At 35.4% G+C, this 25,578-nt stretch overlaps 1 protein-coding gene across 1 annotated transcript in view; it reads left to right on the top strand.

Annotated features, from left to right (window-relative positions):
* LOC124354855 (E3 ubiquitin-protein ligase TRAIP) overlaps nt 1-25,422 on the top strand; it is a 45,187-nt gene extending 19,765 nt beyond the window's left edge. Inside the window, exons 4-7 of the mRNA XM_046805614.1 lie at nt 833-937; nt 20,453-20,587; nt 24,469-24,652; nt 24,774-25,422. Of these exons, the coding sequence (XP_046661570.1) occupies nt 833-937; nt 20,453-20,587; nt 24,469-24,652; nt 24,774-25,115 (766 nt within the window). The 3' untranslated portion in view covers nt 25,116-25,422. The remainder of the gene's footprint in view (nt 1-832; nt 938-20,452; nt 20,588-24,468; nt 24,653-24,773) is intronic.
* The last annotated feature ends 156 nt before the right edge of the window (nt 25,423-25,578 follow it).

The raw sequence follows: 25,578 nt of genomic DNA, 5'->3' as shown, positions 1-25,578 counted from the left end.
ATTTAATGAACAAACATTTAATGTATCATGTACGAGATATTTAGAGAAAAATCTCATATTTAGACTTCAAATTTTGCATGATACTTCATTTATACAAGAATAAGTTGTATGATGCGTCATATTTGTGTCAACTTCTTTTTTGTATGGTTGTATATCTGCCACAGGACATCTTTAGAATGAAATTAGCTATGGATTTGAAATTTTGCATGCAATCTCAGCGAAGCCTGTTATGACATATGGTGTGGCGTACTTGTACCTTGTTTAAAGACAAATAATCTCCACATTCAGTTACTATTGCTAGTGATAGTCACTTTGTGTTGTTTCCATATTCAACCAAAATAGTAGTTTTTCTGATTATAAGTATCAACAATAGTTTTTTTTATATAATTTTCATCTAAAGATAAAATCAATATAAATAACACCTTTAAGTAAATGGTAATTCAAGTCAAATTATCTTTATTTGCATTATGCACATGAGCATAATAAATAGTGTCAACTACAAATAAATTACTTTAATAATTACATTAATTGTTTTTAATTAATTGAAACTATATTCCTAATATATAAATAGATTGCTTAAGAACTATTTGTAATTTTTTATTGACACATTTCTTTGTGTTTCAAAAACTCTATTGAATTTATGAACCCAATTGCAAATCTTTATTTGTTCTTGTATCTGTGACAATTGTTAGTTTCTGATAAATGACTGTATTAAAGAGAAGATTGAGACCAGTGTTTTTAACTGTCTATTAAAACTGTAACTGAACTAGAGAGCTGTGTACTTTCTTCCAAGAAACATGATTTTGAGCCTTAATCTGATGTTTTGTTACAGTATAGAAGATATATTACATGGCTCTGTGACAGATGTAGATGAGATCTTGGCAAGAACTGCCCTTGATCCAACCACATTGAGTATGTGTGTTTCAACCTTTAAAAAGTAAGTTTGCTATGTTTTTAGTTTATATCTTAGAATTTGGGGAAGACACGAGACCTAGTTATTGAATACGTAATAGTGTATAAACATTTACCATGAAGGGCCTGTTTATAGGTTCGACCTGTCAAGTCATTAATTAACTCCTGTTTATAAAAGATTTATAAAAGGTTGGTGGTTAAGTGTCAAGGGCAAGAGCCTTTAAGGGCTCAGGTAGGGTCGGATATTCTTTATATAGGTTCTTAAAATATTTGTGAAATAAATGACAACTTAGGGAAAAATGTGAATAAAACTAATGCAGTAGTAAGTACAATGATATTTGCTTCAGGATTACGTTTTGTTGTTTGTTGTTTTGTTGTATTGTATTCCTCTCAATCTTTTAATGATGCTATTAGGCTTATTGTAACAGCACCTTGAGAGAGAAGAAAAAGTGAACATGTATATTCTGCAATCCAAGACCTTGAATGCTCATGCCGCTTTTACTTAACGTCACTAAACTAAATCAACATAAAATATTCTTAGCTGTAAGAGATTTTCTATATATTTATTTTTCTTGAATTTTCTTCTTTTTTTGAAATGTACTGGAATGTTGCCTATGGAGACTGATGTGGAATGCTAAGCTTTGCATGATTCATAAGATTTTGTCCTTCAGTGAGCCCTAATACCTGTTTTTTAGGGAAATCTCAATGTAGTACCCGTTATGGCCGCCTGTTACATTTTCCAAAGTTTAGGATGGATCTTGGTAGGAGCTTTTTCTATTAGGATTTTAAGATTACCTTAGATTTGAAAATGTACAGTTGCAGGGCATTTAACCCTTTCCGAGCCAATGACGTTACTAGACGTCATGCCTAAACTAGCGCTAAAAGCCATCGACGTCCACTGACGCAAAATCAATTAAAAAAAAATATTATTTAAAAGCATTTCTGGGTAACAAACTTAGTAAAAACTGTTAAACAAGGGACAACCGTTCGTGTCTATTTTGAAGGTCACAGCTCTTGTTCGAGCGATAAAATAGCGGGCGGCTGGATGTTCATAGTCTCCCGCAGAGCCAACGACATCTACTGACGCGCGCTCAGTCTGCCTGTAGCCTTCCGTGAGATTAGATGTTTATTCGCCCTTCCATTTTCGATCCGTGAATTTATCTTTTAAATTTTGATGTTCGTCATCTGCAACCTGACCAACAGTAAATACAGAAAATCTTACAAAAGTTTCTCCTCTAAGAGGAGTGAGAGAACAAATTTTTTCAGTGTATCCCTCCAAGTTTCAAAAAAAGCAGCAAAATCCAATTTGAGAGAACACACTTTGTCTGCCAAATCAGATGTAAACCAGATACTCAAGGGAAAAACTAAAAACCCACCCAAGTATGCAAAAGAAAAGCCACAAAATCAAAGTGCAGAAGAATTTTTTACTGAAAACATTGACTATTACCTCAAAATTATAACCAAAAAACAGGACCACGCAGCTACGCATCAGCCGCTATCACCGCGGATCCCATCCCTTTTGAAAACTCCACAGCAAGAGATCCCACGGGCAGGAGGTACTTCTGACTCACACCAGACTGTATCCCCACAACTCCTTCAAGAATCAGGGAAACAGATCTTAACACAGGCTGAAATTCACCACTCTGATTCTTTTTTAGACCACATAAACCTGATAAACAGGAAGATAAAAACTCCCTCATAACTCAAGAATATGCTCTCATTAGGCCCAAAGCGAACATAATTATTGGTCACCAAAATGTGAACTGGCTAACTAACCAACAAACTGGATAGAGTGACACACTATTTAAATGAAGAAAACCCAGACTTATTTATTGTCACAGAACATGGTCTCAACCAGGAAAACCTGCAAAACACCAGGATAACAAACTACAGTAGAGTCCCGAAAGTTCGAGTCTCGATAGTCCGAGGTTCCGTTAAATCCGAGCCAACACATGTAAAAAAATAAAATGTGATATTGACATATTTGTACAACACACTCGAGCGCATGTCTGTAAACTGAGTGCTAGGGTACTTGGAGAAGCCGGCAGCCTGACTCATCAGTGCCACTTCATTTGTACCGCCCCACCACCACCCTATTGTCAAGGCCACGGAACATCGCGCCCCTTATTGTCTAAAAATAAATCAGTCCGTTGCTCATCACGTTCGACTGTGGTACGGTTGTTCTAGATTACGATTGCAGTGCGCTTACCCATCTGTTGTTTACAACGTACAGTACTTGTTGTCTAAATATTAAGTTTTAGTAAAAAAGTATTTTCTGAAGTGTTTATGTGTTCATTGTACAGTGAACTATGAGTTCAAAAAGTAAAAGAAAGTTTGTACCGATAAAAACAAAACTAGAAGCTCTTAAAAGACTTGATAAAGGTGAAACGTTAAAAAAATTAGCTGCCGAGTACGGAGTTGGTGAAGTGACAGTTGGTGACTGGCGAAGGAATCGCGATAAAATTGAAAAGTTTGCATCAGAAAAGTGCTCGGAAAAGTGTACTAATGAGCGGAAGTCTATGAAGAAAGCAGAGTATGAAAAAACTAGCAAGGCCCTATTTTTATGGTTTTGTCAACAAAAAAACAAAGGTTGTCCTATTTCCGGACCTATTTTACAGGAAAAGGCATTGTACTTTCGCAATGAAATCAATGAAGGTGAGGAAGATTTTACGGCAAGTGTAGGATGGCTTGACCGTTGGAAAAAACGTTATGGCGTGAGGCAGTTAGAAATTTGTGGGGAGAAACTTTCGGTGGATTCCGAGGCAGTTGTTCAGTTCTGTGAAAAGTTAAAAAATCTTATTAAAAGTGAAAATTTAACACCTGATCAGATTTACAACTGTAATGAAACTGGTTTGAATTTGAAAACTTTGCCATCAAAAACTCTAGCTTCACGGGAGGAAAAAGCTGCTCCGGGTCACAAAAAAAGCAAAGAGAGACTGACTGTGCTAGCCGCTTCAAACGCGTCGGGAAGCCATAAATTAAAACTAACTGTCATTGGCAAGTCTGCTAAGCCTCGTGCGTTTAAAAACATGTCTATTTCAACGCTTCCAGCAACGTACATACAAACCAAAAAAACCCATGGATGGACAAACAAATTTTTAAAAACTGGTTTTTTAGTGAATTTGTTCCTGAAACCAAAAAGTTTTTAAAGAAAAGCAACCTACCCTCTAAAGCCATCTTAACACTTGATAACGCAGGATCACACCCAGATGAAGGGGAACTGTAATGCGATGGCATACGCACGATGTTTTTGCCACCGAACGTGACCAGCCTCATTCAGCCTATGGACCAAGGCGTACTTGAAACTTTGAAAAAAAAGTACAGACGCCGTTTGTTGCAATCAATGTTTCAAACTATTGAAGGAGAGGCAACCATAAAAGATTTCCTGAAAAAAGTCATAATCAAGGATGTGATTTATTGGATCGCTGAAAGTTGGAGCGAAATTAAACCAGAAACAATCCAGAAATCATGGAAGAAAATCGGAGTGTGTAAAATTGAAAATGATGATGAAGATGACGATCTACTGTTAATAAATTTAATAAACAGACTTCCTGGTTGCAATGGGACAAATCAAACTGATATTGGAGAGTGGATGAGTAGGGACGAACAGTTAAAGACAACAGACGACACCATAGTTGAGATGGTCACAGACATGACAGCTAACGGGAGTAAGGAAGAAGAAAGTGTGCAGGAGACAGACCCGGCAATGACTCACAGCGACGGCTACGCGGCACTGGATGCGGCCCTGCGCTACGTAGAGCAGCAAGCAGAGGCGACAGCGGCAGATACGTTATTGCTTCGGCGGTGGAGAGACATGGCTGCCCGCAAACGCTGCAGTGTGGTGAAACAAAAAAACTCTAGACAGTTTTTTTTAAGTAAACATTGCATCTTTGGACCTCTGTAAGTAATTTATTAATTTTGGTATTTGTTATAAAATCATATTTTTTTTGTTTCCTTCAGTTCTAATTATAACCCAATTTTTCTCAAAGTGTTTCCGTTATAATTCGAGTTCTCCACAATTCCGAGTACATTCTGGTCCCATTCACCTCGGATTACCGAGACTCTACTGTACTCCTTAGTTGGCGGTTTCTGTAGACAACTTCATACAAAAGGGAGGTGTAGCTGCATTTGCTAAGAGTGGTATGGAAAATTGTGTCAGGCTATTAAAAACAAGCAGCCCAGATTCTGAACTCATATTTGAGTCAGCATTATATGAAATTCGAAGGAAGAAAGGGCCACTTCTAGTATTAGTAAAAAATCCCTTAACCAGATTACTACTACACCTGGAACAAAACAATCTACTAACTAATTACCAATATGGCTATTTGAAAGGCAGATCAACTACTACAGCGCTAATACAGCTGATTGAAAATATAATTGACAAACTGGAAGAGGGCTATAAGGTGACAAGCCTATATTTGGACTTCAGCAAGGCTTTTGACTGCTTAAATCATAACTGCTTACTTGATAAGTTAAATGCTCTTGGAGTCACGGGAACAGCACTAGCCTGGTTTGACAGCTATTTAAGGAGCAGACAACAAATGGTGGAAGTTTGAATGCCTCTCTAATAATACTCTGAAGAAAGCTCAATCAACTCTAACCCCAATGCAGAAAGGTGTGCCTCAGGGATCAGTGTTGGGGGGGGCCCGTTCCTATTCCTGTTACTAACAAACGACCTTCCAGACCAACTTAAAGATGCTTTGTCAGACTGTTATGTTTGCAGACGACACTGTCATTACAGTAGCAGAAAAAAATCAAGATGAACAACTTGACATCAATGCCTAAATAGCCTTCAATATGACAAAACAATATTGCTACTCAAATGACCTTGTGATGAACGAGAAAAAGACTCTGCAGATGATCTATAACATTCGGAAAAAAGGAAATCGAGGCTGGACTACCTGAACTGAAGAGAGAAGAAAACACAAAGTATCTCGGAATAGTGATAGATGAGAATCTGACCTGGTGAACTCATATTGACCAACTCTGTAAAAAACTCAGCTCATGGACATATGTAATCAGACGAACCAAACAAACAAGTGGGATAAAAACATCCAAGATTGCATATTTTGCACTTTTTGAATCCCATCTAAGGTATGGCAATATGGGTGGAACAACACAGCTCAAATCTGGAAAGAGTGCTTATACAGCAGAAACGAGCGATTAGGAGCCTTGCAGGGTTAAACTACCAAGATAGCTGTCGAGAATCTTTCAAAGAACTTAAAATATTAACTGTAGTAGCACTGTACATAAGAGAAATCATCTTGTATGTAGTAAAAACCAACCAAGACAGACACAGAGACCTACATCAACATAACACCAGAAACGCAATAGATTTCTCACTCCCAACTCACCACTTGAGTCTTTATGAAAGGAAGCCTAGCTACAGAGGAGCCTGGTTCTACAACAATATGCCTGGACCACCTCAAGAAAGTATCTGGACAACGACTGAGTAGACAACTAACAGCGTGGCTGGAAGACAGACCCTTTCTACTCAGTGAAAGAATTCCTAGAGAGAGCCCTTGACTAAATGAAGACCACATAATGAATTTACAAACACTGACTATTACACTCAATTTATAACATTTAACACTTCTTCTTGACCTTTTGTTCTGTTCTCTAAGAATATGTACAATAAAGAAAACATAAATAAATAATAAATAAATCAATATTTTTAATCAATGTACAGCGTAGTTTTATCAAGTTTTTTTTAGTTTCATTGCTTTTATTTAATTTGTATATATACATTTTTACTATATTCTTTATATATTTTTATAAATAAAAATTACTATATGCTTGTTTTTTGTAAAATATTACAATAATTGTGTTCAACTATTGTAAATGTTATATATGAACACATAGAATGTCAAAATTAAAATTTTTCAGTAAAAATTATGATTTTACCCACTTTTTGGCTGTAAATTAACAATAAAGATTGAAAAAAAATATTTTGTCGTATTTTTCTTTACCTCTTATGTTATAAGAATTATAAAAAAAATTGGTTTTGGCATGTGGGAAATTTTTTATTTTTAAGGTGTATGGCTCTTAGGAGTAGTTTTTGGTTATTTATTTGGTGCTCGCTAAGGGTTAAAGACAAAATTTAGAAGTATGTATAAATTAATTTAGGCTTTGTTATTTAATTTTACCTCTACGACTAACAATTTTAAAAAATTACGTAGTGACAGGCAAATTTTAAGCAAAATACAAGCACATTTTCAAAAGTTCATAAAAATACTGTTTGTGACTTAGACTTAAGTCATACGCATACTTTAATGAAAGGTAATATTTTTAAGAATACTTGACCTTAAGTTACAATCATTTATGTAATTTTACTTTTGAAATGTTCACAAGATGAATGTAAAATAAATTGTAACTATAACAATTTTATTTTGGTCTCAAAGTACAATATACAAGGGCTATCCAGAAAGTAAACAGACGTTTTTTATTGGTGCGGCAGTGGGCGGGGTTACAGGCGCCATCATGGTGTCCAAAAAACTCTGGCCTTTAGTACTTATCGAGTTGTAGTCGCGCACGATCTTTATCTCTTTTACTTTTCTCACTTTGATTAATAAAAATGTGTACTGCAATTGAAAATCCTGCCACTTGTGAAGTGCGTTTTAGTGATCAAAACCATAAACCAATTGAAATCTATCGCTAACTGTGTAAAGTTTATGAAAATGGAAAAATGAGGGGAAAGCAGAGTAAGTCAGTGGTGTATTGACTTTAAAAATGGCTGCACCAATGTTCACTAGCTGTCGGCCTAGCTTAGTGACTCGAAGATTTGATGTTGAAAATCAATGACAAAGTTTGTGAAAATTGCTGTTTCACAGTGACTGAACTCTTGGAACATTTCCCACAAATTTCACGAACTTTACTTAATGAAATTGTTGTATGGAAGCTTGGATACCACAAATTTTCTGTCAGGTGGGTTCTAAAAATCGTTATAGAAGATCACAAAAAACAAAGACTTGCTGCGTCGTTACTGGTGATGAAACGTGGTTAAAGCATGTCAGTTGTGAAACGAAATATAATCCATCTGTCAGCGAGAAACATTATGGCAACTGTTTTTTGGGATGCTAAGGGTGTGATTCTGGTTGATTGAACGAGGATCAACAATCAACTTAGACAGGTGCTGTGAAATATTGCAGCGATATAAAACAAGCGTAGGAAAAAATTTAGCTCAAAAATGTTGGTTTTTCACGAGAATGCAAATCCCCATACATCCAATCGTACACAACAAGACTTGGATGATTTGATTGGGAAGTGTTAGATCATCAGCCTTATAGTCAGATATGGCAACAAGCGAGTACCACCTTTTTCCAGCGATGAAGTCCTGCCTCGCAACGGAGCACTTCAATAGTGACGCTGAACTTCACGCTGGTGTTTATCAGTGGTTAAGATATCAGGCGACAGATTTCTAGAAAGCTGGAATTGAAAAACTTGTGTCATGTTATGATAAATGTCTCAAGGGATTACATTGAAAAATAGCCTAAGATTGAAGCTTTTAAATTTATTACATAAAATGTTCCTTTTTCAGTTGGTTAATTTTTTATTTCAAAACATCTGTTACTTTCTGGATAACCCTCGTAATTAGGAGACATAAAAGACAAGTTAACTTAAATATATTTCTAAATTTATCTTTAAATGTCCTGGACCTGTAAATCTTCATATCTAAGGGGATCTTAGGACTATACAAGACAAACTAGTACCCTTGGAAAATGTAGCAGGTGACCTTAATGAATCTTACATTGAGAGACCTTCATAAGGAGACAGGTATTTAGGAATCATTGAAGGACAAAATCTTGTGAATCATGTAGCACATTAGCATTCCACACACAGTCTCCATTCCAGCAACATTCCAGCACATCTTGAATGGGAGAAATGTGAGCAATTCATTCCAAGTTAGAGATCAAAACAAATTGCAGAATTTTTGTATTTTGGATTTTTGGAATTTTTATATTTTTGGATTCGACCTATGCAGAACAGTGTAAGATAAGTACAACTGCAACTCATCAGCATATATGAGCTGTTAAATAATTCAATTCAAACACATTGAAAAATCTACTGTGAACAAGTTGTTATTTGATTTGAATTTATATTTTAAGTATTGTAATGTAGTTTAATCTTTTAATTACTGTGAAAAAATCCACCTTTCATAAAATTATTATGTAATATGATGCTTAATAATAAACAAATATGGTATCGATGAAGTAGATCTGTTTGTTTAATGTCAATTATAAAAGCTCCAGATTCTTGGAGCCATATAAAGGTAGCTCAAGTATGGGGGTGACAATTCTTGTAGTTGCTCAACATTGGTGTGATCATCTGCAGTAGATCAACTTGTGGTGTTTTATGTTTGTATTAAACTGCCCCAAATTATTACTGTAATCTGTAGTAGATTGGGTGTAGGGAATTGTTTAATTGTCCCATGTTGTGAATATGTGACTGTTCAGATTTTAGGTGTTCATTTCAACTTGCACTACTTTATTTTAGCTTTGTGATAAAGTTTTAAGTATATTATTTAGATGTAATGTCCCAAGTTGTTATAATAATTTAAAAGCTTTAAGTATTAAATAAAATCATATTGTGCAATGTTGGCTATACCAAATGAAAAAATTCTACATCTAAGTTTTATTTCACTTCACTAATAAAAACCAATGTTATTAAATTTGTTAATAGTTTCAATCTACCAAAAATATTGTTTATTAAATTTAGAAATTTTTAATCACTGTAATAGAAAACTAGTTTTAATAAAGTCTCATCGCTTAAAAATAGTACTCACCAATATTAATTCGAGGATTTAAATCATTTCACTCATTTAAATTTATATTTTATATTTGAGCATTTGGTCTCACTTTACTCACCAACTTCGGTTACACTGTAGCATTAATAGCTTTTAATATATGTTTCGAATTAAATGCCTTTAATTATGATCAGATTTCACACCTTTTTCTAAAACATGTGCTCCTTGAGTATAGGATAAACGCACATGTATTCACTATCGCTGCTAAGACAAGAAGAAAAGGAGAAGGCTTAGATCTCTACCACAACCATTGGGGTTACAAAACGGGGCTCACATATCGGATATCAACGGAAGTCATTAGCCCTTCAGCCACTATGACCAGATACAATGACCAGATATTGGTCATTACCCAGACCAATATGTTTAAATGGGATGAAAACACTACAGCTGTTTGTGGCTCAAATCAATTTCTGCTTACCGATATTGACGCGAACCATTTGAATTTGAATTTAACCAATGTTAATCTGTTATATCAAGTCCATGCATTGTTCACATTCCATGATAAGATAAAGCATCACTTATCAATCTTGTCCTTACTCAATACATCTAAGTGATAAATATCTAAAAATGAGTAAATTTAATTTTCTATTGGCCTATTATATTATTTAGATCAACTAATTTTAAAATAACTATTTAATTACTAACCAATGGTTTGTGAGCTTCTCCCTCATTATGTTTAAATTATTTTAAAATGAAATTCAAATGCTAAGTTGTCACAATACATTGGTTGAACATTCATTGCCATTTTTATAAAAAATATCAAAGTAGTATACCTCTACAAAATCAAGTAATAAAGTTTGTAGGTTGTAATTAAAATAATTTTATTTATTTATTCAACCGTCATAACCATTTTCACAAGTCATTGCAAGAAATTATACCGACAAATGGCTGTGACTGTTTAAATTACGAGTACATAACATGCACAATGAGATGATATATACAAATAACAAGGTGTGATTTAAGTAAAATAAGTTACACATAAATAAGAAGAACAACATAATTAATAATTAATATGAATAATTAATAAGAACAGATAACAAATTATATAATGTAATGCTACTTTTAATTCAGGATGTAACAAATATGCAATAAGTGAGAACAAATTAATAAATAATGACATGCTATGAATACAAGTTGCAACTTGCCAAGATAATAAGATTCAGCTTTAGAAACAAACCGACTAAGATTTAATTGACTAGAACAAGCAAAACAATTAACAAGATTAACAAGTACTGATATGCAAAGAAAGAAAAACTAATGCTAAACATTTGCTATGCAAGCTGATTGGAAAAACAACAATAGATAGTGAAATCAAGTGAGATATTTTGAACTTTTATTTCTGTTTGTTTTGGCAACAACCTGTGCAAATTATTTGAGTCTGTTCTTTCCGATTGATGGTCACAGAATAGGATAGTGCAGTTTGGACATTACAGATCTTCTAAAGGCATGTAGATCAAGTGCGAAGAATTCTACATCAAAAGATAGTACATTTCCCAATCTCTGGATCCTCTCCATTGTACTGAATGCCTTGTAAGTTGTACGTTTATGGTGGGGAGCAAACAGTTCTTTAGACCTTGTTTGAGCAGGGTGGCAGATAGCAATATGACTGAGTAACTCTGGGAGCATCAGTATGGTTGTTGAGAATCTGTAAAGTGGCGTCATTTACAGATCATCTACATTCAAGCGTGCTCAGGTTCAGAAAGGCCTGCAGCTCAACAAGAGGAACCTCTCCAAACTCAAAACCTATCTGAAGACTAACCAAACAGAGGAATTTTTTCCGTATATGCTTAATCTTCTTTATTAAAGTGGCCTGGATGTGGTGACCACGCCTCCGAACAGTACTCAAGATATAGTCTCGCAAAAGAACAAAAAGATTCTTCAGAGTCCAAGGGTTATGCATATAGCGTGAGATTCAAGTTAAGAAGTCTAAAGCTCTGTATGCCTTAGTACAAATGGGGTCAATATGTCGAGCCTTAGTACAAATGGGGTCAGTATGTCGAGCCATATTTAGATCCTGGATCAAAATCACACCAGAAGTTGGATGAACAGAAATCATGAACAGAAGTTGATTGATTGAGTACTTGTCCTTGGAGACGGTATTGAAAAACAATCGGAGACTTTATTTTATTAAAGGTAATGTTTGTACACTTTTCCAAGTTCAAGGACATATTGGTGAAGTTACACCAAGTTTCTATAGCAAGCAAGCTATTCTATAGGTTCCTACAGTTATCAATGCTGGAAATTCGTGTAAAAATCTTGATGTTGTCTGCAAAAAAGAAGAAGTTGGTCTTAATTGAAGATGCAATGTCATTAATAAATAGGCAGAATAGTCCCGGACTCAAGTTCGATCCCTGCAGCACACCAGATGAGGCACAGAACTCGTCCGAGAAAGATCTGGTGAACCTGACAATGAGTTTGCGATTCTTATAGATAGCTCCGGAATCAGTTATGAAGCTTTCCAAGGATACAATATGCATTTAGTTTCTTAAAGAGGTGGTTGTGGCTGACATTGTCGAAAGCCTTTGAGATATCCAGATTTATAATATCGGTTTTTGAGCGTTCAACAAAGGATTATTACATCCTGTAAAGAAACAAGGTTAGTGGCAGCAGACATGCCCAGACAAAAACCAATGCTGCTTTGGTAAAATTATGTTCTTGATAAGAGGTGAGATCCTCAGCAGTACAAGCTTCTCAAAGGTCTTAGCCAAGGCAGACAAAATAAACAACCAGTCTATAATTTTTCACATCTTTTTCATTTCCCAGTTTAAGTGCATCTGGAAAAGTTTCAGTACATAATGACATTTTAAAGAGTTTGACCAATGGCTCAGAAATGAGAAATCTACAGGCTTCAGCACACTCAGTGGAATTTTGTCTGGTCCACAGCCTTTGTTATGATCCAGGCAACTGAGGACTTGTTGGACTTCTTCAACTGTGACTTCGCAAATCAAATCAAATCAAAACATCCTTTAATAACATGTTCATTGAGAACAGAAATGGTGTCAATTATACATAGTCATAACTCAAATCACATAGAGATACAAATTATACATTTGTAAATGAGTCAGTGAAATGTTTTAACAGATAAAGTGTTTTCTTTGGAATCGGTTTAGTCATGTTGAAGGAACTCGTTGATGGAGTAAAGTAAAATGGACGTTCGGCCAACCCAGCTGTGAAGTCTTGATTTCAGCTTGCTTCCACTTCCTGTTCTTATGTCCCTTGGTAGACGGTTGTAGAATTTAGCACCTTTATATGTGGTTTTTTTTCTCATATTGAGTGAGGCGATGTGCTGGGAGGTTGTAGAGGTTGGCCTTACGTGTGCAGTAGGTGTGTAGAGAATCCGATCCTCTCAAGAGATCTTCTCCATCCACGTACATCACAACTTCTTTGATGTAGAGTCCAACATCGTTAAGATATTTAATGATTTAAATGCTTCCCCTGCAGCTGTTCAAGTCGTTGCAGTCCGGCTAAAGTTCTGACTGCCTTTTTTTTGAATGACCAGGATTTTCTCGATGTTTTCTGCAGAAGCTGCACCCCAGACGGCAAGGCCATACCTTAAGTGTGTTTCGAAGAGTGCAAAATATGCAGTTCTTGCTGTTGCTAGGTCACTAATGGCCTTAATTTGTTTAATTGCATAGACACTAGTGTTTAATTTTTTACAAAGATTTTCTATGTGTGGGGTCCAGCATAACATGTTGTCTAGAGTTATGCCTAGAAATTTCACTTGGCTTTCCAAGGGTGACGCCTGGTATCTGTGGTACATCTTCGTTTCGGTGCCCAAATCCAACTTGGTTAGTTTTTGTAGGGTTGACGACCAGGTCATTGTTATGGCAGTACTGATAGGCCATGTTAAGAGCTATGTATGCGGTAAACGGCTAATTTATCAGTTGTTTTGTCATTTAGTAACAGTGTCGTATCATCCGCATACATGATGGTAAAAACAGTAGTCCTGAAGAAGTTGGGGCATGTCATTAGTGAATAAAACGAAGAGGACTGGGCCCAGCACAGAGCCTTGAGGTACGCCACGGGTTACTGGCAATGTATTTGATTGCACATGTTTGGTAATGCCATTTTCTGTGTGCTTGAGCTCCACCAGTTGGTGTCGTCCAGTTAGGTAGCTTTTGAACCAGTCTTTGGCTTTCCCTGATATGCCTAATGGCTTCCAGTTTTGTTATAATGAGGTCATGGCTCAAGCAGGTCGAATGCCTTTGAAAAATCTAAAAAAAGTGCAGTAGTAGAGAGTTTTCGCTGTTCGAGGTCGTCAATAACAGATTCTATGAGTTTAATCATGGCTGTTGTTGTTGACTTGCCCTTAATAAAGCCATGCTGTGGCGTTTGTGAGGAGACAGTTTTCGTTGCAGTATGTCAGGAGTCTTTTAAGGACTATTCTTTCACATAGCTTTGAAAAATGTTGATATTAGGGAGATCGGTCGATAGTTGCTAGCAGTGGCTGGGCAACCCTTTTTGTGTTTTGGATACACCTTGGAGATTTTCATTCCTGATGGAAAAAGTCCTTGATCAAACGATTTATTGAATATAACTACCAGTGGTGTGCTAAGTTCATTGATACAGTGCTTTAAAAGTTTTGGTGATATTTCATCATTGCCGGGAAGAACTTTTTGGTTTGAGATGTTTTACTATTTCTTTAATTTCTTGGTCAGTGGTGTGAGGCAGGGTTGAGAATGTGTGATTTTAATGTTTTTTGTGAATGGGCTATTGCATTTGATCTCTTTTTATTACTTTTTAAGGTTTCCTCCGCGATGCTGGTGAAGAATTTGTTTAGGTGGTCTGCAATTTTTCCTGCATCTCGGACTATTTCACCTTCTATTTGGAGATTTATTTCATGTGACTGTTTTTTCTTGACTCTTACATTGTTTATAACATCCCAAACAGCCTTGGACTTGTTGTCAGAATCATTAATGTAATTTTTAGATGCCTCCTTTCTTAATGACTTAAGCCTCAAGTCATATGTTTTTTTCACTTCAGCGGCTTGTCTCTTGTCGTTAGGGTCTCCTGTTACTTCATAATGATTTAGAGCTTTTTTAGGTAACTGTTTTTTTAGTTTTTTAAAGCATCTGCATCTGCGAAGTGTTTAGGTTTTTAAGTCTGTGTTTTTGCCTTTTCTTTATTTTAGGGCAGGCGTGTTGAAGAATGATAGGGACAGTTTAGCGCTAAAATAATTATATGCTTCTTCTGCTGTCGGGCATAGATGACAGGCTGCCAGTCCTCTTCTTGAAGTAAAGCTTTCAACGTGTCAAGATTTCGTCGTTTTAAGGCATCGGTAAAGTATTTGTGGTCTTTGTGGTTTCTCCGGGTAAGTTATATTGCACATTTGGGCTGTGTGGTCTGAGAGGCCAGCATTTATTACACTTGTCATCAACATCTGTCGAGTCAAGGTTAGTACAAATACAGTCTATGGATGTTTCAGAGTGAGCTGTTATTCTAGTAGGAGGTTAAGTCCACCCTTGTCAAATTATGGAGAGCTAAAACTTCATTCAGTTTAATTGTCTTTATGTCAGGGTTGATGCTGTCAATGTTGATGTCACCCATAAGGACTAATGGTAAGTTCTCAGTTTTTGTTTCCTCAAATTACTTGTGATGAGAGTATGTTTAACCCATCATCCAAGTTCCCCGCTGGTGATCTGTACACTCCCATTACATGAATAATTCTTCTGTCTACCTTGATCTTTATCAGCGCAAGTTCACATGCGATTTCTTCACAGTACTGGTGTATGTCAATGGAGATTTCTGAATATTCTTGTAAGGTTTGATTAACATAGATAGCTACACCGCCTTGTTTGTGTGTTTTCCTGCTGAAATGAGCCTTTAAACTGTAGTAGTTGGGAATGTGGCAACATCCTTCGATTTGTTCTTGCTTAAGGGCCATGCTCTGTCAAGATTATAATTCAGGATTGGTATCTTCTATTAGATGGAGGAGTCTGTCTATTTTATTAGAGACACCCTGGATATTTTGGTGAAGGATACTTAATCTGGTTTGTTTTGAGGCTGGCTTGTCTCTAAAAAATAGGTGGATGTGCTGGGGGATAGTTGACATTGTGTCCAGTAGACATGAAGTCTTTATTGGTATTGGAATGCAGGCTAGTTGGTTTATTAAAGGAGTGGTTTATTTTTGTGTAGAAATCAATGTGTTTCCTGAAAAATCCTCCAGGTCTTCGTCAACGGGTCGTATTCGTGCAGTTATTGGGGGTTTTGGGTTCTTTCCCCGGTTCTTGAAGGACATGTTGACACGTATGGTTCTTTTATGTTTTATTGGGGGGGGAGTTGTGATTGTCTTGGGGGTTTGGCCTTCAGTAAGGTTTTCTGCATGGGAAGTGGCGGCTTTCATCTTTTGCACTTGAAGGGAGACACTGAATTTGTTCTCTTCTTTCTTATTGACAACTGGTTTTCTTGCATTATTGTGGTATCTTTTATGTTTGTGTGAGGGGGTTTTTTGAACGATACGTGCACTCCTCTGCATTTTTTCGTAAGTGTTAGGTTCTTTATTATTGCTTCCAGACTTTTAAACTTTTCTTCCATGGCATTATGGCTGTTTTTTAAGAGTCCGATTTCCAAGAGAACTGAGGGGAAGGTATTATTTGTTTGATAGTTCAGGGGCCAATGTTTGAGTTCCTGTAGTCCTGAGCCTCCTGTCAGTTTTTTCAGGCAAGAAGATATACACTGAATATTAGATCCTTCTAGCAGGCAGGATGGATTAGTAGGAGTAGTAAGAATAATAATGAACATTGAAGAGAAGAATAATTAGAAAAGTTCACACAAGTCGTTTGGGTCTGAAGTATCACGATGATCCAACTTCAGAGTGGAGAGCACAGGACTCTGTCCCTGCAAATTCTTAAAAAAACTGTGAAAGATTTTGGGATTGTTGCCATCAACATCCTGGACATGCGAAACATACGTTTGAAAGCATCTTCTTGAAAGTAAGTGCCATTATATTCTTGCTTGGGAGAACTCAGCATGTGCAAGTCTCGTTCGAGACTCTTTGTTATTTCTGTAAAGCACTTTAGACATAGACATAGACACACTTTATTTGCACAAGACGTTTACAATATGTACATACACATAGAAAATAGGTGCATCATCAAACCTTATAAAAAATTAATAAGGTCAATTAGTATCAATTTACAATTACAGAGAAAATAAAATACCCTAAAATATTCTAAAAACCAAGATACAAATCACTTTCAAAATATTCTTGTAATGAATAAAATGCTGTGTTCAATAGTTCATTTTTCAATTATTGGTTCATTTTGGGTTATTTAAAGAATTACAGTTTGCAGATACATTATCTTTGTCACCTAAAGTCAGTTTAAATTAACATTTTCCACTAGTCCTGTATTATCAGTTACACTACTATTTATATTACTCTTGTTTATGGTACATTTTTGTGGAACTTGGTCAGACTCAACACCAGACACATTACTCTGCTTTTGTACATCACTCACTAGCGTAGACCTCACTACTTGGCTGTGCTCTTGAGAGCCTGGCACCACCCTTGGGCTCACTGGACTCTGTGTGGTGTCTGCGTTGTCTCCAATTTGAGTGGGTCTAAGTCTGATCGGGCTGACAGAGGGCGAGTTCACTGTAGTAGTTGTTTGGGTTGCTGCTTTACTTCTCGAGCCATTCATTACTTGTCGCAGTTTCTCCAAAAACTCGGTATGAGTGAGACCATGCCACAGCTTCCTTCTCGCAGATGGTTGGTCATAGGATGTTACACAGACTGTAGCACCTGTGGTTTGCTGAAGGCGGGTTATGTTTTCACATAAATTTTCCAGTCTTATCAGGTCACGCACACATCCCATAGGCAAACAATAGAGGGTTTTTAGCTGCTTATTCTTGAAGTCCTTGATCAATTGTTCAAAAGCCTCATTATAACTTTGTTGGGTCGGTTTACCATTGTAATTTTGTTTTGTGACCAAACTGTAAACTGTTGCTCCGCTCTTAAGTGTCTGACATGTTAATTTTGTATCCACAAAGTCAGAGGTTTGAGGTCTTCCGAAACTTTCTCTAAAAACTACAGCAACCCCAGCACTCATGTTTCTTTCATGGTCTAAAATCTAAATCGTTAGAGATAGCGTGCGCAAAGGCTATTGTAGGATCGTTTTGGTGTTGTCTTATTATTTTTTTCATGTCTGCCTCAATTATGTTGATAGAGTAGGGTTTTATGGTTGAAGATTGAGAAGGAAGTTCTATTTCAATGTTTAGGTGTTTTTTTTCCTTTGTGATATTTAAAGGTTTTTTCCAGGGAATCAATTATCATATAAGGTAGTTTCTTTTTTCCTTGATAATTTAGGTGTAGGCCATGTCGAGTGAAATGATCTCTTCCAAGTTCGTCCAAGTCAATGATGTGCGCATTGTCCATTCTTACAGCAATTTCCTTGATATAATTATTTGCTATGTTTATATATCGTGATATGTTGGATCAATCGGGTTTGTATCATAGCGGTTAGGAATTGTTGTTACATGTACAGTTCTTTCTTTGGTTAAGCTCTGCAAATTCCTCTCTAAGTTAGAGTAGATTTCTTCAGTTGATTTTTTAAGAATGTTATTCGTCCCTGCAATAATGACCATGGGTCGATGAAGAGCTCCTTCAGCTCCCTCTTTCATCGTGAGCTGTTTCAAAACATAGGAAAACCAGCATGTGAATCTCGAAGCCTCCAGTTTCTTAGTTGGGGTGAATTTCAAAACAGACGATCGGATCTCATGCAGAAAATTTCAAACATGTGGTTAACATCACCACCTGTAATATTGCTCATAAGGTCTATTGACACCAGATCAGCAAGTGTGCTCCAGGTTTCACATACGAAAATCAGGAACAATGGGTACCACTTTTTATACTGAGGAACCCAATGGAGCTGTGATGCATAAAGCTGATGATGGGCATCAATAAACTTGACTTGATAAACAGACTTGATAAACAATATGATCCACTTCAACCACATTAATCAGGATAACGTTCTCCACGGCTACGAGGGCATCTCCACCACTCTTCTTGACACTGGTGGTGAGATTTCTATTACATCTGGTAATTCTGTGGTTAAGAAAACCTAGTTCAGAATTACATATGTCAGGAGCCAAGTTAGTATCTGTAAGTACAACAATATCAGTGGTGCAAGTATCTAAAGAAATATTTAGATCACCCAGCTTGTTTCGAGGGCGTTACAATTTTGATAATGTATTCTCAATGAATTATGTCCGTTGTATTTAAATAGTTTTTTGAACTAACAATTTTGGGGGTTCCATTTAAATATTTAATGGTAAGTTTAGACTTTCCTGCTTCCATTTAAGTTCTCAGTTCCTCTCTTAACTTCTTCAAGTAAGCAATTTCTTTTGGGCTTTTGTCACTGAAGATGGAAGATGATTTACCTCTGAGAGATCTTGAAATAAGACCTGCAAGTTCTTTGAATTAAAGTTTTTTAAAAGAGCAAAGGCTCGATCTTAGTTCTCCAGGATTAGTTTGATGGGGGATGGCGTTTTAGGGGCCTTTTTCCCATGCGAAAGAAATTTGTGTACTCACCGACCGACCCTACCAGATGTGGAGAGGATCATATTGATCTTGAGTTTTCTTGTGATTATCGTCTGAGTTGCTTGGTTCAGGATTATTGAAATTTATCACATCTCTTTTATCTTTCATTAATCTCTTCAATGATGCTCTCGGATAATGTTGAAGAGCAAGCCAGCTTCCTTGAATTCCTCTAAAAGATTTGATTTTAGCAAGCCTCGATTCAAAGGAGGTTATCTGATCCAGGGAGTTTCCCTATGTGAAATTTTATTGCATTATGAATTTCAGTTTTCAAGTCCTCTTTCATAAGAAGAGCCATCAACTTCTCCAGCAACATAGATAGGGGTAGACCCAGCAGCTTGTCCTGTGGAAGCAGGGTCCACTCTGTCACAGTTCCACTTTTTGTTGATCACTGGCAAATTTTGCATATTTGATTTTGTTTCAGATTTACACACACTGGATGGAACTGCAGCATTGGCCATTGGCCATTGCACGCAATACCCTCATCAATAACGTATTTACAACAGATAGGGTATACCTCATTTTTCTGAGTTTCAGAATTGGGCATGATTTTGTGTTTAATTGTTGGAATTTAATAATAGCAGCTCAATGATTCATGCACTGTCACTACAGCTACTCAATCCACCGTAGAAGCGTGAAACCAAGATTGATATAGGACGTGGATAATTCTTCATGCGTAAACGAATGAATTACATCAAGAGGCTACATAAAGCTAATAATAGGCTACATGCATATCATCTAACATACAATAAAAATTGGCTTCATGCACAAAATATTGTTTGTGAAGTTAGCGCCAATATGACATCCTGTTCGTGAAGATAGCAGCAAATGTTCCTCCCATCTGTGAAGTTAGCGGCCAAATGAATCTCACAATTGTGAATTTTATGTCAATTGAGTAACATGTTACATCACTAGAAGATGTGGTCAATTTTGCTGATTGACAGTGGTTATTATGAGGAACTAGTAGAGAAAAACTGAAGATTAATAAAGGTTAATAAATTACTGTACATAGGAGAAAAATTAGTCCATTGTAATCAATACAAGACGCATGAGCTAAAAATAATCTTAACCTCATTGTATTATCACCACTGTATTGTCTGCCACAAATATTTTAGTAATATGGTTATAGTAAAAATTTAAACCATAAAATAACATGTAATAATGTAATCAAGATTATTTGCTTTGATATTCTTTTGTTTCAGAGAACTTGATGTCTCCAAAAACCAGAAATTAGAACTTCGAGAACTCCTCGTCAGTAGTCAGAAAGAAGCCAACAAACTAAAGTCTGAAGTAAAAAAACTAAATGAAGAGATTTCTGTTTTGAACAGAGTCAATTTGTAAGTATATCATTGTTCACTTTAGAAATTATAGACAATAGACCAATATTAACCATTTAACAAGTAGCATACATGTAATATGTTGTCAGTAGAGGCTAAAAAACAAACATAGCTAAAACTAAGAACCAAAAGTTATCATGACATTAAAAATACATAGATTAACCACAGTCATGGAATTCTGGGTTATAGCCATGGTCTACTGCTATTTCTTGAGTTAACTTTACATATGATTCTAAAAGCTTTCTTTGGAGTATTAAAACACTATTTACACCAGAACTGCCTCCTCATACACTGAGCCCATACAGGATTAGGTTTTGAAAAAAATGCAAAATAAGCTGTCTTAATATATTCAATAGGAACACAGTCCTTAAGTTTTCTCAAGAGATACATCACTCTAGAAGACTTACTATTTAAAATATGTACATGCTCATGCTAAACTAACTTACTATCTAGGGTTATGCCCAGTAGGTTAACACTATCTTTAAAAATATTTACACTATTCAAGCTCAATATCATTTTCTGTGTTTTATTTATGTTATGGATAAAAAGGTTGGCTCTGAACCAACTTGAGACAGAGTCAAGTGAGTTCTGTATTGATATGATCAAGTCATGTATATCAGCATTAACATCAATCAGACTGGTATCATCAGCGTAAGAAATTACATCAGAGTCGGTGTTACAAGATATGTCATTTACCATAACTAGAAAGAGTAATGATCCAAGAACGGACCCTGTGGGACTCCATGCACAACAGCACCTACCCGAGAGCTACAACCATTTACTGTGACAATCTGCGCTCGGCCACCCTAATAAGAACTGAACAATCCTATGTTATTTAGATTTACACTATAGTGCCTTAATTTTTCAATTAATATACCATGTGATACACAATCAAAGGCCTTACTGAGGTCACAAAGTTTTACCCCCGTATCTAGCCTATGCTCAAAACCATCTAATACGCCACTAACCAGGTGAGTGACTGCACTCTGCACTCATTGTGGAGAGACTATTCCTAAAGCCATACTGGGCATCCGAAACCAAACCACCATCCTCATGAAACTTTAGGAGTTGAATCTTAATAAGACAAGGTATCCAGCATGTGGGAAGTGCGGATATTGTACTTACATTTACTATGTACTGGGAAAATGAATGTGTTATATGTTCAGGAATTTGGGTGAAATTCATAAAAAGTTAAAAATAAACAAAGCATGTCTAACACTGATTTATTTGTGATCAGTTTGAAGGATATTGGACAGCACCATCTTCGTGAAAGAGAGGATAGAGGGTTGTTATGTGAATTGACAGTTCAAGGCCATTCGTCATCAGTGAAAATATCATTGCGTTGCGCCGGCCCACCAACCGATCAGTTTAGACTGGGAAACCAGGAATATTCAGGGAATTTTAACAAAAAGAGTCATGGAAAAGTCAAGGAATATCACAATAGACTGGGGAAATTGTCCGATTATTCTTGTAAGGTTTTTTAGCGGTCACAGAAGTCCCGGAAAAGTTATAAATTCTAATGAGAGTTTCGAAAATCGCCAAAAATCAAGGATTATGACTTTGTGAAATAATTTTTGTTTAAAACATGTGTTTTATAAAATTGTAATTATAACTAGTGATGTGCTAAAGCCAAATCTTAAATCTACAGTATCTTCAAGAAGATTCAGGTCCAAAAATCGATCGACAATAGATTCTGTGGAGACTCGCCGCCTCATCAATAATTATCAGCTGATTGTCAGAATACAAATTACCACCACAAAAAAGTTTTTGTCGTATTTCTGAACAACAGCTGATTGGCATTATGTAAATTACCGATCACGAAAACATGATTTTTTCCTACTTTGTGTATGAATAACCATAGATAAATAATCTAATCAACAAAATATTCCAGTTCACTAAACTGTGTTTTGCTTGTAGATCTGTATTTATTTACATGTATCGCCGAGAGTTGGCATTACAGTCGACAGCGATCAGCATTACGTGAGTTACCTATCGCTAAAACGTGTTTATTGTTGTGCCTTTTATATGAAAATCCATGGATAAATATCCTTATATTTATATATACAGGGTGTCCCCACTAGTAACCTGTCAAACTTCTCATGTGATTTTCCTCTCATCAAAGTAATGAATAACAGTTTGTATAAACATATGTCCGGAAACGCTTCGTTAATCCATTAAGGAAGTAGTTAAATTTATTATGAACTGACCTGTACAAAGCAATTAAAATCAGCTCTTTTGCAGGCAGTTGGTAAAAAATTCATAAAATAATTTATAATAAGATAAACTTATAATTTTTGTTTTGTTTTGTAGAAAACATTGTGTTCTTTAAAAATAAAATATACTCACTGTAGATAAAAAAAAATGTTTTTGTAAAAAATATAAAATATCATAATTTTTTTAGAAATTTTAAAATTTTAAAAGTAATTTGCTATAAAAACTATTCAAAAAATGTTAAGCCATCTAAACTATATATTTTCTGAAACTTTATAATGTTTTTTACGTGGAAACAAAAACTTAAATTTATATCTGTAAAAATAAACATGTGACAAAAAGTTTTGTGATCACTTACGGTTCTGCATTTGTGATTTCATCATGAGTTGTAGGTTGCCATGAAATTTAGTCTATATTGAAATGAAATTTTAAAACACTGGATAACTGTAGTTACTAAGTCTTATTATTTACACTATATACACATGTTTCTTCAGGATTTTAGTAGTTTAGCTTGGTATGAAAATCCTTGAAACATTTTTCAAGATGCAGTGGAACTTGACACCGGTTGCACATCCAAGCAGTCTCAGACCTCTTGTTGTGGGAAGTGCAAACTTTATAAGCTCTGGTCGGTTGAACAATTATGTCCTCAACACTACATCACTGCTGTTTTCGGAATCAAACTCAAAATCACTATCTAAATAACGGTCCACTTCAGAATAACGTAAATTTTCACGATCCATTATGCGCACATAACCAAAAAGTTACAAACATTATACAAACACGCAGTAAATGGCGTCGACTGCCTCAAAACAAACAGATGACGCTTTACAATAATAGAAAAAGGGAATCAACAGGTTGGCCAACTGACCAAAACTATATTTTGTTACTCAGTATAAACGTTCACAAAGGACACGCCAACGATATCTGTCAAAAAATTATAGAACTATGTCAGTAAGTAACGACGCAGTACAGACATCGAGTCAGGCTCGTGTGTCTGCATTCAGTCCGCTAGTAGCGGCATCGAGTCAGACTCGTCTGTCTTCTTCAATGGGTTAACAAGCTACAGCTAGTGAAAGATTTCACCCAATTTTCTGGGAAAGGACGGAAATAAAGAAAAACTGATGTTTTTATGGCATAAACATAGTTGTTCAATTTATTTATGTAAAATGAACTGAAAAATTGAATAAAATATATCCCAGACCTGGTAGACGACCTATTTCTGAGATATCAGAAAAAATATGCAAAATCCAGTCTTGAAAAACATGTCTTTGTTTAGATTTGAATTAGATTAACTTCATTAAATGGATAATAAACATGAAAACTTTTTAACTTAATTGTTCTGAATTAATTCTGAGGAGAATTATGTAAAATAATAATAAACAAACACAAAGTTTAAAAATTAATGCTTATTTAAATCAACACATATGACAAATATGACAGAAAATGCAATATCTGTTTATTAAATGAATGTTCTTTTATTCATTTTATTATGTTAATTTATCTGGACAGTACCTATCAGATTTAGGCCTACCAAATATTCGAGTATAACCTTTTTTTTATAGAACCAGGAACTTCTCAAAGCAGTGTGATTCCTAATGAAGGCCTTTAAGACAAGTAAAGTCCAAGATAAAATTATGAAATCTATTAAGAAAACTCATTATTTTTTTTAGGAAACTTAAGGAGGATATTGCATACAGTGAAGAGGACATAAAAAACCTTCAGCAGAAGATCAAAGATCTTCAAAGTGCCATTATTTCTCCTGGTGAGAGCAATCCTCGTGACAAGGCTCTTAGGAGGTTGCTACAAGAGAACCCTGCTCCAGAAAATATTGCGAACAACTTAGATCAATCATTTGTAAGTAATTTAGTCTCCTCATTTTAATGATCAATAGTTTTAAAGTAATTTAGTCTCCTAATTTTATTGAACTCCTTTTATAAAAATGTAATAAAGTAAAGTATATTTAATTCTGTTGCAGATAACATCACCTACGTCCACAAGAAACTCTAAGAAAAGCTACTCTCCCCCATCCCCAGGTCTGGCTTTTCGAAGGCGGAAGGATGATCTAAAAATTAGCATCTTTCAAAAACCACGTGTTTTAAGTACTGAATCAGTAAAATTATCTCAGAAAGAAGACAGCTCAGAAAATGTATATAATGGTTTAGGAGGTCATTCTAGAAGTGATGAATTTACTTTTCCAAAACATGATAAATTCAAAAAACTTACAAAAAAGAAGAATTTATCAGCTTCAGCAGCCTCTGTTGCCAAAAAACTTAAACCTGACCCTTCTAATTTAAAATTAGATTCTTTTTTTACGTAGTTAAACTTTTAAATTAAGGCTTTTGCTGTTTATTTTTCTACCTGTTATAATGTTGTATATATTGTATATTGTAAATTATCATCTTATTTGTAGAGTTTATATTGTTTTTTATATCTGCACCGTCAAAATTAAATCTAGTTCAACAATAAATTGTAAATTAACTAGTATTATTGTGGATCAATTACTAAATGCATGTATAAACTTAATGTTTGACACTAAACCTTTACGGTACTATTTAAAAAAAACATTTCAAAAATTGTATCATCACTTTCATAAAATTATATGTATTTATTTTGTGAAAATTGAATTGATTTTTCCTTAGTATTCCTTCTTACATTCCTATAACTAATATTGTAATTGAGTACATACTTTAGTTAATACAAAACTGCTGATTATATGTATAATTACAGACACACACACACACACACACACACACACACACACACACACACACACACACACA

This window comes from Homalodisca vitripennis, chromosome 2 (genome assembly GCF_021130785.1).
Source record: "Homalodisca vitripennis isolate AUS2020 chromosome 2, UT_GWSS_2.1, whole genome shotgun sequence".
Lineage (NCBI taxonomy): Eukaryota > Metazoa > Arthropoda > Insecta > Hemiptera > Cicadellidae > Homalodisca > Homalodisca vitripennis.
This window is presented reverse-complemented; position numbering and strand designations above follow the sequence as displayed.